General features: G+C 35.5%; 1 protein-coding gene across 5 annotated transcripts in view; it reads left to right on the top strand.

Moving 5' to 3' along the window:
* Positions 1-13720, top strand: part of ZNF608 (zinc finger protein 608) — a 61304-nt gene extending 47584 nt beyond the window's left edge. For 3 of the 5 annotated variants that reach the window (XM_072141415.1, XM_072141426.1, XM_072141405.1), the window contains 7 exons: positions 5072-5159; positions 5505-7926; positions 8532-8940; positions 9610-9785; positions 10458-10611; positions 11286-11367; positions 12674-13720. In XM_072141415.1, the coding sequence (XP_071997516.1) occupies positions 5072-5159; positions 5505-7926; positions 8532-8940; positions 9610-9785; positions 10458-10611; positions 11286-11367; positions 12674-12680 (3338 nt within the window). In that variant the 3' untranslated portion in view covers positions 12681-13720. Of the gene's footprint in view, positions 1-5071; positions 5160-5504; positions 7927-8531; positions 8941-9609; positions 9786-10457; positions 10612-11285; positions 11372-12673 lie in introns of those variants that run through there. The other 2 variants (XM_072141443.1, XM_072141435.1) reach the window with 2 other exon arrangements.
* Positions 13721-15905: the final 2185 nt, after the last annotated feature.

The following is a 15905-nucleotide window of genomic DNA, read 5'->3' as shown; positions in this document are numbered from 1 at the left end:
TGTAAAAAGAGTCTTATGTGATATATTAATGGAAACAGGTAAAAATCCAGTAATTACTGCACAAGTACAAGCAGCTAGTCTGACTGATAAGCTGAGGGCTTGGAAATATATTGCTTGTCTTAACGGATTTAAGGGACTGGGACTCAAGAGGAAACAGTGAGTGCTTTTTTTCATTCTCCTGCAGCAGAGCAGATGAAGCCATGTGTTGTTCCATACCACCGCAGAGCAGATACAAGGGTCCTGGTTTACTAAATAGGATATTTCTTTGCCTATGCTAGAAATCAGACTTGCGTCTTGGTGTAAATATTAAATAAATACTAAATATATAGTAAATATTATTGTAAAATACGCATTTTAACCATTGTAGTAAAAGAGGTGTTTCACACAACATGCCCCTCCAAACGCATATCTGCAATGCTGCCATAGTGCAGACTCTTTTCAGAACTGCAATAATCTGTTTTGACAGCGTGAAAGGCAGAAGTACATTATGTTCTGTTCAATGTTTCCATTAACAATATTATCTATGAGTGTAGAAACGCTGAGTTCTAGTTCCCTTAATATTGAGCTAAATGTATAGAGTTCTGTTCTTTAGCCACCAAGCCACAGTGCCTATTGACACAATGTAATTCATTACATCTATGGAAAGGGATACTGTTACTATGGAAGCAGGGAAAAGGAAAGCAGCGAGAGATGCTTTTAGCTGACCAGTCAACTGGATATTGACCAACTGTCTTTTCATGAGGAAGAAATAGATGGTAGTGAATAAGCTTGAGTCTAGTTTTCCAAGAAGCTGAACGATTTTCCCAAATCAATACAGCTCATCAGGCTTCAGAACAAAGGCTGCGGGGGATGCGACAGTGATTGAGGTGGTGATAGGTTCTTTTGTGTTTAAGAGCAGGCAGACCCAGGGGAAAGCTAAGTCTGTGTTATGCTTTTCATTGCCTTCTCTGTGTGTTTCTTTCAGAGGAGGTCTTCAAAGATCTTGTTTTTTTTGTGTGTAAAGAATGCATAAAGGCGAGGACGACCCCCACCCCCTTGTATAAAGCCCTGCAGTTCAGTATACTTTGATGGCTACATACAAGCTTAGCCATCTCCTTGTGCAAAGACTAAAATAATAAAGCACAATCATCTAGGCAATAGATATTCATAAACGCCCCATTGACTGCCTTCTTAGCCATGTTATAAATGGCTATTTACAAATAATATGGGGAATTATACTGTTTAGCCCCTTCACTGCTTAAGGAGATGTAATTAATAAATGTCGAATAAAGTCCTTCCTCTCCAGCCTCCTACAGTGCAAGCCTATCTAAACCAGTAATTTCTAGTTCTTTCAGTGATTTTAATCTGTGCTTAGTACATTAACACCAGAGCAATGTGTCTCAAAGGTTTATGACTGTAGTAGCAGCAGCTCACTAGGGCATAAAGTGTTTCATTATGTTTCTCTTTGTCAGCTCTGCCCTATCTCCTGAGCTCCATTGCAGTACATTATTTGTTCAGATAAAGCCCAATGTTCAGGGTGACTAATCGCAGCGCTGTGTTCCAGATGGTTTGATTACAGGATGTGGTTAAAATGACTCTTCAAACATTTGGCTCAGCAGTAGGGCTCTTAAAAATCTCCCAGAAACTGTTTCTAGTCACCTGACACATATGTGTATATTTCACTTTTTGTTACCTTATAACATTGGACAGTCCCATAAATGTAAAATTAAATAACTATATTCGGACATGTTAGAAAACATAATAGGTATCCCCTAAATTGTATCTGGTATTTGTTTTTTGCCCTATGAATGTATCGACACGTTTTTACAGTGTTTTTTATTTATATTCCAAGACCTTTCTACCATGTTTTGTTTTCTATAGGAATACTATTGGTATTTGACCCAGTTTAAAAGCATACAGTGGTAAAGCATTTGCTACAGCTTGTCTTGGTATGTGTGATCACTGCCGTTTTGATTTATTGTTCTACAAAGTGCCTTTGAGGGAAGAAAAGGTTAATTTGATGTATTTGCTTGCAAGGTTCACTATTGATTAAAACATTACCCTTCCTCCACTCTTAGTTTTCTATACTTTAAAAAAGATAGAGGTTTTATTTTTTGTTGTATGCTAAAAAAGATAAAAAATTACAATAAGTTATCAAATAGATGAAGCACATATCATATTTTTGTTTTGTATTGCTCAATTTTTTAACCTTGCAATTAATACTCACACACACAATCTGCTCTCAATATACTTGTCCGAGGAACAGTATATAACTAAGATATTTAAAGACCTCTAGGTTGTAATGGTTTACTGTAAGGAGTTGTATAGGTTTCAGGAGTTGTAGCTATGTTATTACTGGCTGCAGACACTTGACATGTTATGAGCATTGCTTCGATTGGACATCTGTGACATAGATATGCTTTACAGTGTTTCACACCTGGGTTCCTCTTGTTAAGCAATTATCACTCATGTCCAACAAGGTCATTAAAGGGTCAATGAGCTTACAATACAAGTTCACACAATTTGAGCACCACGACCTGCAGGACTTTTTTTTTTCAATTTTTTTAAGGGTACATGGTGATGTCAAATTGTAAGAAATAACTCGGCATAAAGCTCATATCCATTGGGAGAACTGTAGGACACCATAGGTCTAAAGATATTCCTTATCTAAGATTAATGGTTTTGAGTAGGCTTTCCATCATGTTCAATTTATTACATTACATTTTTTAAGGGTACATAGTAGTGTCAAAATGTAAGAGATAACTAGATGGCATGAAGCTTACATCCATTGAGAGAACTCTAGCTCTGGACACCACAAGTCTAAAGATTCTCTTTTTTGAGAATAAATGGTTTGGAGTTTTCCATCGTGTTGGTGAGAATAGATGTTCATAATCAATGTGTCTCTATCTATGACCTGATCTTTATTTCATTTAAATATTGAATATAAGTATTTTGCTAGACATAAACATACAAGATTTGCAATAATCCTATGTCTATGAGGGCCATCTCACGCTCCTCTCCAGTTTTAAGGAAAAACAACCATCATTTTGACCTCCTGTGTTCCCTTGCTGATCTGTCATATCCCCTGTAGTGTGCAGTTGCTTGTCTCGCACCTAATACCTCACGCCTCTCACACTTAATATTCATACTCAGCTGTGCATATATATACCTAACTTTGGTCTATCTTTTTTCAATTGTTGCTGGTAAATGTTCTTCACAGTTCTTGTTACTAAATCTTTCCTTGAAACTTTCCTGCATTAGAATAACTTTATCATTGGTATAATATAGAGTTTAGCAAATTATGATTGGGGTGCTTTATCTCTATTCCACATACTTCTATACTGTATTTTAGACTTCTTTATTTAGTCTTTTATAGATACACCTGGTATTTATTTTAGTCATTTACTATCCTTTCAGAAGGTCTTAATCTTCAGTTAAGGCAATCATTTTCACATAGTAAAGATTATAAACAATAAAATAAATGACAATGTTTTAGGTACAAAACCAATAACATAACATTTGTGTCTTTTGTACTGGGGCTTTAGCTACAGATCTCCATCCAACAAGTCACACGGAATAGTTTGCAGCAAGCTTTGGCCAATCTCTGGTTGGCTTATGCCGAGAATGTTGAAGCCCTCGGGGAAAAGGAAATAATAAAAGCCTTTTACTAAGGATTTATTTTAAGTATTTGTGCAAGTTTTCTGTTTTATATTAGGCTTTGAAAGCTGTGCTTGTTGTGTCTTTTATGTTTTCTTTCAAGCAATTTTCACTATACATATGTGCCAGATCAGAGACTTTGTAACACAGCTATCCGGTTTACTCTATGGAGTTTAAAATACATAAGGCATATTCCTGTGCTATAAATATAAAAGAGCTGTTGGTCGTTTTAAGACACTCTAGGTCCTGAAATATTCTTGTCTGGATAGCAGCTGAGCTCGATATTGCTAGAAAACAGAGGGCTAGCACAATATAAATGGATTTAGTTATATCTAAGCACATCCATATACATTAGAGCAAAATTTGTTGAGCCTGGTGATTTTGATGGGGCTGACTCACTTACATGGTACTATGATTATGCCTTACCGCAATAGGTTATAGGTCTGATACAAATGTTGAATTTAAACATGATGATCCATTGTTCTCTCTGGCCAGAGTTGCCAAGTTTGGCTCTGTTCTGGTAAAATGAACCCAAATCTGAACACCAAATGGTAATTACCACGACTGGTAATGGTTAGCTCTTTCACCGTAGTTGTCTTTACTAGGTTCTATATTGTATATTGTATGCTACATGGTGTATTTATTAGTATTAATTAGCAACTTCTCTAATACCATTTTAGATAATAGTTTGCATGAGTTACATTTATGCATTTTGTGCTCACAAATTGTTCAAATATCAGTATTTCATTGTTTTAATGAGTAGTTTGCCTACTTAGTTACATGGAGTTTCTTAGTCACTTAGAACTGGCAGGATTGTCCATGAAGAATTACGCTCTCTCAATTGCTTTAGAAAACGCCTTTTGTCTAGAGAAAGCTAGATGACTTTTTTCAAAAGAAAGCCTTTTTTCATGATTGGGGTTTTCAGCATATTAATACCATATAATATTTTCAGAACTGTAGGACAGTAAAGTTATTGTGTATAGTATTGTTATATATATGAGGTAATCGCTCTTTCTTTCTATAAGCATCCTGTAGGCCAATTGAGTTTTTGTGTGGGCTGAAATCCCTCCAGGAAATAAATGTTCCTCCTCTTTATGTGCTAAAAGCAGGAGATTATTTGTGTGTTTTTTCTTTTTAGCCAGTACTTAGATTGTGCTATTTTACTGTTAAGTGAAAGCAATTATGTGTAATAATAGTAACACTAAAAGGTAGTGTTTTACAGCAGGACATGGCAAAAATATTTCCTGCTGTCAGTTCTATCTTGATTGTGCATACATATATACAGTTTCCTGTGGGTTTTAAACTGAGGTTGTTAAAACCAAAAAAAGGAAGCAAGTCAACCACAGCTATTAAAAACATATTCAACGGCATCTCTCAATGTTCTTCTAAACTGACAAAATACACAAACTCAATAGAATTTTCTTTTCATGTGCAGGTGTATTGGTTGTGAATGTCACATGGCGGAATAAGACATACGTTGGTACTTTATTGGATTGCACAAAGCATGACTGGGCTCCTCCAAGGTAAGTTACTGTATCTGAATAAACCCCACTGTCCCATTTATTGTATTCAGATTTTCCTGAATAGTACATAGTTTTTTCATGTATACTGGATGGAGTTATAGTTTTCACTATTTCTTCCATTATTATGTTTAATCTGTTGAGCTTTCATGACTCCACTCTTTTCTGCTAAGCCCTGATTACTTTTTGCAATGCTGGAACTGGTAGCATGAAATAACAATTAAGTTTGAATAACCTTCTTAAAGCCAAAAAGCTGGCAAACTGGACTATCCGATAATGTTTTACACTATAAAAAAAAGTCTCATATAATAAAAGGGTAAAGTAACTAAATGTCCATTTATTTTGCAGGTTTTGTGATTCACCAACAAGTGACCTTGAAATGCGTGGAGGTCGGGGCAGAGGCAAAAGGGCAAGGTCTGCGGCAACAGCAACAGCATCTGCCCCAGGCAGTGATACAAATTTCCCAGAAGTAAGAGGACTTCAAAATAAAAGCAGAGGCGGGGCAACTGGTAAAGGAAGGCGTGGAAATATTAATACAAGTGGTCGTCGGACACCCCCAAATTGTGCCATTGAGGACATTAAAGCAAGTCCGTCACCTGTTGGTAAAAGAAAAAATAGGCCTTCAATGGAGTTAGATCTGAATTCCAGTTCAGAGGACAATAAATCAGGGAAAAGGGTCCGAACTAATTCTCGTAGCATGCCAACCACCCCACAAGGAAAAAATGATTCGTTTTTGGACCAAGGGTGCTCTTCTCCAGTTTTAATAGACTGTCCACATCCAAATTGCAACAAAAAGTACAAGCACATAAACGGACTTCGGTATCATCAGGCACATGCACACTTAGATTCAGACAAACTGGATTTTGAGCAAGACAGTGAGGATAAAGTTTCAGACTGTGAGGAAGCACTAAGCAATGTGGCACTTGAATGCAATGAATCAAGCACAAGTTTGGATCAGTTGAAAGCTCCTATGTCTCCGAGTTTACAAAGTGCTCCTGGGACACCAAAAGGCAAAAGAGATTTGGCAAATAATTGCAACAATCAAATTAGTAATTCAAAACCAGTCAAAAATTCTGGAAAGAGGAAAGGATTAAATGTGGAACTTAATAGCCTTCCTGTTATATCTAACATGTCAGTTACACTGGACAATTGTGCATTAGATGGCAGTCTAACTGTTGAAATGCCAAAGCTGGAAGCAGAAGGAATAATTGATAAGAAAAATGAAAAAAGTAAAAAATCAAACAACTGCAAGGTTGATAAAAACCTTTCAAAGTTAAAAACCACACGGCCAATTGCTCCAGCACCAGCTCCTACTCCTCCTCAATTAATAGCAATTCCTAGTGCTGCATTTACAAACACTACAACAGGCACAATACCCGGATTACCCTCTTTAACTACTGCTGTTGGCCAGGCAACACCAAAGAGCCCCCCATTAAAACCTATTCAACCAAAGCCGACAATTATGGGAGAGCCAAGCAGTGTAAATCCTTCTCTTACATCACTCAAGGAGAAAAAGAAAAAGGAAAAAAGAAAATTAAAGGAGAAGGAAAGCAAAGATGTGCTTAGTCCTGAAGAAGAATCTAAAGTTTGCAAAGTAGAGGATTTAAAAGGATCTCCCAAGGATTTATCTGGACAGTTTTTAAAAGAGAATTGTAATAAAAATGATTCTCTTACTAATGGACTGGCAGAAACTCAAGAAAGCCGAATGGCTAGTATTAAAGCCGAAGCAGATAAGGTGTATACTTTTACAGACAATGCACCAAGCCCATCTATTGGAAGTGCCTCTAGAGTTGAGTGTACCACTGTGATTAATGGACAACCTACTATTGCACCATTGCACGTCGTGACACAAAATGGTGGAGATAGTGCTACTACAAAGACAAACAGTCCAGCATACTCTGATATTTCAGATGCTGCTGATGATGGAGGTTCAGACAGTAGGTCCGAAGGTATTAGGTCAAAGACTAGTTCTCCCACAGATATTTTATGTAACAAGGACAATGTTGTTAAGGGGCACTCCACACCCATTTCTCAATCATCTCAAGTAAAAGAATCCCAATCACCATACTACCATGGTTATGACCCTTACTATTCACCATCTTATGTGCACCCTGCCCAAGCAAATACTGCAGTAAATGGGAATGGAAACACTACACAAGGAGGACAAAGTAAAAATGAGTCTGAGGAAGAAGAAGAAAAGATAGAAAAGCCTGATATTTTAGAGGCTAAAAAGGCAGAAGTAAACTCCAATAACTTGCCACCACAACATCAATCTGTTATTACACAACGACATCCTGCACTAGCCCAGTCACTTTATTATGGACAGTATGCATATGGTCTTTACATGGACCAAAAATCCCTAATTGCATCCAATCCTGCATACAGACAACAGTATGAAAAATACTATGAAGACCAGAGAATGGCTGAGCAAAAACTGACACAAACAGGAAGAGAATGCGAGAGGAAGCCTGAGAATTCACCTAAGGAGCTAGTGAAAGAGGATGTAAAGATAAAGAATCTACCATCAGCTACAATTTCAAAAGCTCCCTCAACTCCAGAACATGCAAAGGTCAGTACAAAAATGACCATACCCAATAAAACAGAAGAGCCTATGAAAACCCAAATCCAAAACCATCAACAAGTTCAGTGTGATAGCTTTAAGGCAAAACAAATGGAGAACCATCAGCTTATAAAGGAGGCAGTGGAGATGAAATCTGTTATGGATTCTATGAAACAAACTGGAGTTGATCCAACTGTAAGGTTTAAGCAGGTAAGATATAACATTTATGGCTATTGGCTATTTGATAGCAATAATGTAATTATCATCTTAATGTTTATTCTTATATATTGTAGCTGATTGATTACTGAAATAATGAAGATTCCTACACACAGTTCAATCAGGAGTGACCTAGATAATATAATTTAATATTTTATTGCTCATTTGGTAGCCATTTATTTCTAAGTTTCTGTTTATATCAACTGAAATGTCTCCATTGGACATTTAAGTTAATGTATCACCCATAGTCTCTGATGTGAATAGAAAGAACATGTACTGGAAACTGTTATGTGATATAGCATGGTCTTTTACATCATCCCTTTGTGTATTTGTAGCATAACAAATGATAATGTTCTGAAATTAAGTTGAAAGTCTACTCATTTGATCTCCACTGAGTTAATGAAGTAAGGTGGATATGCTTAGAGTGTATGGCAAGATTTTTTTTCAGATTTTCTATGCTAAGTAAACATCATTAACATGATGTCAGCATAGCCCAAATTCTTAATTGCAATTAATTTTGGCTGAAGAGTAAAGTGTCCTTTTTACATCAAGGTTAATCATATTTTGGCCTATCTTACACATACTTTCTGTTTTTCAAGGAGTCTGATTCCCGATCCTGGCATCATTATATTTACCAGTCAAAATATCTTGAGCAGCAAAAAGCTGAGGAAATAGACAGAGAGAAAAAGATCAAAGAGGAAAACTCAAAAACTCCTATTAAAGAAACTGTATTACCAGTTCCCTTACAAATCACAAAGGAGGAGGTCAAAGAGGTCAAGCGCCAAGAAACTCAGTTGGTGGAAGATAACAAGAATAAAAATGATGATCGGAAAACTCCTGTAAATTGGAAGGATTCAAGAAATGCGAGAGTTGCTGTTTCATCGCCCATGAGTCAGCAGCATCAATCATATATTCAATATTTGCATGCCTACCCATATACACAGATGTATGATCCGAATCATCCCGCATATCGGGCAGTGTCTCCAGTCTTAATGCATAGTTATCCAGGTGAGTCTTTTATATGCTTTTAATAAATATGATGCTTAAGTTATATTGTGATCATTATTGCTTTCTTACCTACAACACCTGTATCATTGCATCATAATATTGGTTTCAAAGGAAATGTACCATCTCAAATCTACTTGTCTTAGTAGATCCAGAGGTAGATTTAAGATGTCTGCCTCATTCCTATACAGTTTTTATTTTTTTCTGTAATGCAGACTAAATGTTTTAATACTTTATATGATATATGTGCAAATTACCTGCAGAGGGAACTCAGAGCATGCAGAAACCTCTGAGAGTCTAAGGTTACTCCATGCGCTGAGTAGCCCTGCAGATCCTGCATGTCAATGCTGCTTGTGGATGTGGTGGCTCGGCCTGTACTGGCAAAGTGGTTCCTAGTGCGTCTTCTACACAAAGTTCATAATTTGTATATATATCAAATAAAGTATTAAAACTTTTAGGCTTCAATACAGAAAATAGTACCACCTGTATAGGGATGAGGCAGTCATCGTGAATCTACCTGTGGGTCTGCTAAGATCTACTAAGTAGTTTCCAGATTGTAGATTTCCTTTAAGCCTAAGAGGAGGATGGTATAATCTAAAAAGAAAATGATACTGACCACGTGTAATATTGTAATTTCCTTCCATTAACAATTATTCATTTTGTGATACACAGGAGCATACCTTTCACCAGGCTTTCCTCACTACAATGTTTATGGGAAGGTGTCAGGAAGAGATGAATCAGAGAAAGCGAGCACCAGCCCTAATATTAACTCCAAAACATCTTCTGAATCGAAAGCACTAGATTTACTGCAGCAACACGCAAATCAGTATCGCACCAAATCCCCCGCTGTAAGTTTTTTTTTATCTCTGTTATATTCTATTGTTGACAATATTTATGTGGTCTTCACATCACTGAAATTCTATATATTTTGGTAATACTGCAATTGACAAATATAGATCTCTGTATTTAGTGGCTTTACAAAAATGAAGTCCCTGTTGTTGCTGAGAAAGTATGCACCAAAAGATATTTCATTTATTTAATGATTTATCAATATTTCTTAGGAAGTGATTATCCTTAGATATCTAAACAGGTTATTGAAGGATTTCAAGACTGTATATTGTATCTTAAATGGCAACACTTCTGAATTTGTCCTTCACAAGAAGTCAACTTTTGTAAATAAAAAAGGCTAGTTTACTTAATGTTACATTCAATGAGCTATAGCTATACAGTCGGCATCTGTATGGTGCTGAATATGAATGGACAGTGGCTGACATTGTGGCCAGAGCATTTCCCTCTGACATATATTTGAAGAAGTCTAAACAGTGGTGAAAGGCCACATTGATTTATTCAGGAGACAAAATATTATGATTTTATGTTGGTTACTCTTAATGTCCAGATAATTTTAAAGGTTTACCAATATTTCAAATTACTTTCTAAATAATGTATTTTTATCATTATAGTATACTTTTCTTAGTACACTATAAAAACTGTTCTAATTCCTTGGTCTTTTGGTCATACAGCTTGCAGAAAAAGCTTCAACTGAACGTGAACGAGAGAGCGAGAGAGAAAGGGATCGACATTCACCTTTTAGCCAACGGCATCTACATACACATCACCACACACATGTTGGTATGGGATATCCCCTGATACCTGGGCAGTATGACCCATTTCAAGGTTAGTACTATTTCAGTTTCTTATATTTGTCATAGTTTTCCAAATATGTCTGGTTGCATGTAACCAGTGTCCAAATAATCCTTTTATGACAAAATCATATTCTTGTTTTTTTTATCCTAAATCACCAATGAAAATCCTTGTAAATATTTCCATGCCTGTCACTAATATTGTACAAAGCAGAGTGAATTGTCGTTCACCTCTAAGGCAGCTGTATTACAATGCTCATGGTTATTTTGTATGTTTTCAAAAAAATATACAATTTTTTGTACTATTCAAAAGAGAAAGTACACATTGTAGTAGATGCTACATAAGACGTTAGACATCTCTGCTTGTAGTAAAGTGGGGTAAATAATGAGAGTTAAAATGTCTGCCAGATTAATTTTGTTATCTCCAGTAGCTCCATTAAAATAGTTGCAATTGGATTTTTTAAATCCTTATTTACAATATAAAAAGCCTATTCCCACATTTTTCAACCTTGATTGTCACAACTCAGAACTCATTTGAAGAGTGGTTGAGTGTGTATTTTTGTCACAGCCCACCAGCCCCTGTAAACATGACTCTTTATTTTGTTCCTGTTGATGGTGTTACTATTATATATGTAAAAAGGGGACAGAGTTTGTGATGCATGTGCACTGCATTCAAGTGAATGTTCTCACATGGGGCTTTTCCTCTAGGGTTGACCTCTGCTACCCTTGTTGCCACTCAGCAGGTGGCTGCTCAGGCATCTGCATCCGGTATGTTTCCTACACAAAGAAGGTAAATAGAGCGTATCCTAGTAATCGACATTGGGTGTGTAAAATATATATATATGTCCAACATATATATAATATATGTACGCACTTGCCTTTCATACTTATGCACTTACAGACTTATGAGTGATGGAACTTTTCAGTATTGGGTATTTGGTAGGTAAATTAATAGAATCCTATTTCATTGTGTCTGCTTATTTAATTTTTTTTTTTCAAATGCCAAATTTAGACATTCAGACACTGATAAAATGGTAATGAGCACATTTTAATTTGATTTAACTTTATGTAAGATAATTTTTTTCCTTTTTAGGAATGTCATTGTAAGCTTTATTCAATCGTAGTGTGCTATGACAAATAATACATAACCAGTGATCCCTGTCAACGACATTATATTATCCCTAGTCCACAGTTCGCCTTATAATAAATTAAGGCCCTTTTTAACAGCCCAACCTTACATAATTTGCGTTTCCCTGGAAACAGAGGAATTTCTGTAGATGTAAATTGAGCCATTGTAAAGAAATGCTTAAAAGTTCCCTATATGTAGTTTGTACTCATTTGATGTAACACATATGTGCAAGATGTTGTTGATATGTTCATTACAGTGTAAATTAGTAACTGTAATGTATGATCATTGTTTATTCATATATGTGATTGGGTCATATTACGCCCTAAATGAAGTAGACTAAACTGCATTTCAAAAATTCAGTGAAGTGTTCTTAAGTCTTGGATTAGCTCACCTTTTTATTTAATAAAGTAAACTTAAGAGGCTCTAAAAGAGAAAAACAGTCTAAGGACTGTTTCTTGGGCCAACCTGATAAATTTATTTGGGGCCCTTTGCTCAATTTATTAGGGAATAATAATAATCCAATTATTAGAAAATGATGTTAATATATTCTAAAAATGTTACCAGGAATATAAAGGATACCATTGAAGTCTTCAAGCCATCAGTTCCAATATTCAACCTTCTTAACCATGAAACGTTTCCACTTCATACCATTTTACTTAAATGTCAAGATGAAACTCTTCTCTACTGTTTGATCTTGTACAGTCTTAGATTTTTGTCACATGGATTTACTGTGGCCAGTAGTTTACATTACACAGATTTGAATCTAAGATGAGAACTATTTCAACAATGAAACTTTATACATCTGAGTAAAGGGCACCCAAGAGATGGCAGTAAATGTATTTTCTAACCTTTTGGTATCTTAAGTCCGATTAGATGTAAGACAAAAATAATGTTGTTAAAGTGATCTACTGTATTCAACGCTATACATGTAAACTAAATGTATCTTTTCTTTCTCTTTTTCTTCCAGGGAATGAATACATTGAAAATGTACATTAAATCATGTGACTGGATCACATGGAAGAGCAATTTATTACAGACATCAGTTCCATGGTGTTAATATAAGATTGCCTAAGTGGCAGGCAAAAAAAAAATCATTTCATTGTTTTGTTCTTTTCTTCTTTTTGTAAATTTCAGATTTTTCTTTTTATAACAGAGTAACATGTTTCTGTAATTAGGTGTTTGTAGGTCGGAACTATATATATATATATATATATATATATATATATATATATAATCCTGACCACAAATTTGTTTTGTATATTAACATGCACACAAATATATAAATATATATAAATATATATTCTTTACTTTCTTTTGTATCGGTAACCAGGCTCGCACATATGTAGGGTCTGCTGCTAAACTGCACACCAACCAGTAAAATGTATTTGTCATGTTGAATAGTGTTTACTACAAATGGCTGTTGATTATTTTTTTTCCTTAAATTGTAAATAATGTTATGTATCCATGTGCCTGAAATTTGCAGAAACTAATCATATTGGCCGTAGGCTGTAAGAAGCAGGCTGTAATGACGATACTTTGGTACAATGTAGATGTCTATTTGGTGGCTCCCTTTAAGATGCATCCGTGTAAAATGTTACTGTAATAATTGTTTTATTGTAATTGTGTATTGTGAAAATATACATATGGAAGGCATGGGGTTGCCAGTACCACAGTTAAAGTAAATAAAAGGGTTGTAAATAATGTATAAATTACAATAAGTAAATAATGAACATCTGTGAATAATAAAATGTCTCTTTTAATCTTGAATGACAAATAACCTGAAAACCTGCATACCACAAGACATCTGTGATTGTTCTATTACTTGAATAGTCCTGCAGTCTTTTTTAATGTTTACAATTATCCAGTTTTAGAAAAAGAGAATATAATGCCATTGCCTGGTTACTTGTTTTATGCTGTAATCTAGTTTATTTTATGTAAAATGTATATTGAATGCTTTCTTTTTATACCTGCCTTAAATAATTTGGCAATCAGAATAAAAGAAGTTGTTTTTGTATGGTCTTGTCTATTGTGGTTGTGTTACTTTGTTTTTTTCCAAACATGAAAGAAATTGCTTTGTAATGAATGGTGTAAAATGGTATATGAGGCTAGCTTTAACTGTCTCTGGGGGTTCTCCATAGGAAAACACCTTACTATTAGGTAGTATGCAGATTTTTCTTCATAAGTGTATTTTAGAAATATCTCAAAGAATTCCAGGGTTAATATCCTGTTAAACTGTCTGCCCAGTCATGGGGTGGAGCTTTAAAATATTTTGTCCTAGTTAAAGAGGTTTTCCCACAGACAAAAGTTAGACACTTTCAATGGAATCACGGAAACTAGGGGTTTGATGGGGTACCTCCATTGGAGTCCTCATTGATCCGTCAGACTAATGTAGCAGGTGGCCGCACATGACCATTCTACTTCATTAATTTCTGTGGAGTTGACAGAGATCTAGGCACAGAGATCAATGGAGCAGAATGGTCATGCGCTGCCGTGTGCTCCATTAGTCTGACAGAGCAACGAGGGGTCCAACAAAGGTACGTGGGAACCCATCGGACCCCTGGTTTAAATGATCTGTGGGGTTCTCTGACTGAAACCCTGACTGATGAGCAAGTTAGGTCCTAGCCCGTAAATAGGGACTAACTTTTGTTTGTGGGAAAACCCCTTTAAGACAGGAAATAGAAGGGAGGTTAGCTCTACATCCAGTTCTCTCACAGTCAAAGCAAAATGAGGAGAAGGAAGGGATATAAAATCTATCCCCACATCGGATAACAAAGTAAGTCAACAAACAAAAAAGGTTGTTGTGTAATTAATGGGCATAGAACATCATAAGAAACAATAATAGTATTTCATTGGGTATGCACTAAAAACCGATAAAATCACTGGTAAGTTAGCGGGAGAATGTAAAAACTAGCAGACATTGACAAACACAATTATCTTCACTGCATTCCTACGTGAAAATACATGTTAGACTGGTACCAGGTATCCAAATAGTGTACAAAAAAATTCCTGCTCTTCCTAAACATGCAGGCAAATGACTACAATAGTGAGTGTAAAATGTAACAAAGTATAAAATGTTCACACAAAAGAGCCACATCAAAGAAAATAAACCAAAAAATCGCCAAAGAATACACTAGAGAATAAGCTCCTTTCAGAGTTTAGTTTCAGACACAATTTCTGCGCTTTTTTTATGTGCAGAACTTGCATTGCACTCTGATGCATTGTATTCAATAGATTTTTTAGACTTTTTTTTACCGCATACACACATATTTTTATTATGCATGCTCTACTTTTGCAAGTCACACGTGGAAAAATGCCACATACCAGTCTATGGAGACACATAAAAACTCATTGCACTCTCAGACACATACAAGTGCAATGATTTTTACACTGATCAATTGCCATAAAAATGATAGACCACAAGTCTTTTTAACATTCGATTTAGGTGTGTTGTGAAAAACCCTGTATAAACTGTTTAAAAATGCGCCTACAAACCCGAACTCTGATTGAAAACTGATTGTCCATTTTTCACTAACCAAACCTTACCTTACTTTACCAAACCAAAACTAACCAGACTCTCCAACGCTAGTGTGAAAGGGGGCCAAGCCTAAAAGGCAGTGGTAGCTTGAATAAAAATAAATTATATCACCAGCATCTAGTGTAGGAATCCATATTGGCTCACTTCATCCTAAGATTTTTTTGTTTGTTTCTTTGTTGGGTTTGCAGTAGACACAAGAGGAAGGATATGATAAACTGTAAAAGTTCCTATAAGATGATCATAGATCAAGATAATTTTTTTGAAGTGATGCATTTCCAATAACTTGTTGATCATGGTTTATCTTTGAAGGTTGGTATTGACATGAATACTTTGTGTTACTATGGCAAGAACCTTTTTTAATGAGATGAGTAAGGTGTCTGTATGTCCACCCCTTCTTTCATGATGCGAATCTTTGGTTTGTCATAAACAATAAAAGTAAGCCAATGTTTTTAGTGAACAAAAAAATGATCTGGAATATCTAGGTTTTGTAATTATTATAATTAATATTGTTATTATTTTATAGGAATTAGTCATGCATTAGAGCATAACTACGCAGTTTCTCTGAAAATTAGACACCCCCGAAAATCAGACCTGGTGCAATTTTTTTTCAAGCTTGGAAATATAAGACCTCCCCTGAAAATAATACCTAGCAGCTGTAATTGTA

Source organism: Engystomops pustulosus, chromosome 1 (assembly GCF_040894005.1).
Source record: "Engystomops pustulosus chromosome 1, aEngPut4.maternal, whole genome shotgun sequence".
Classification (NCBI taxonomy): Eukaryota; Metazoa; Chordata; class Amphibia; order Anura; family Leptodactylidae; genus Engystomops; species Engystomops pustulosus.
The sequence above is the reverse complement of the archived record's forward strand: the minus strand, read 5'-3'. Positions and strand labels throughout refer to the sequence as shown.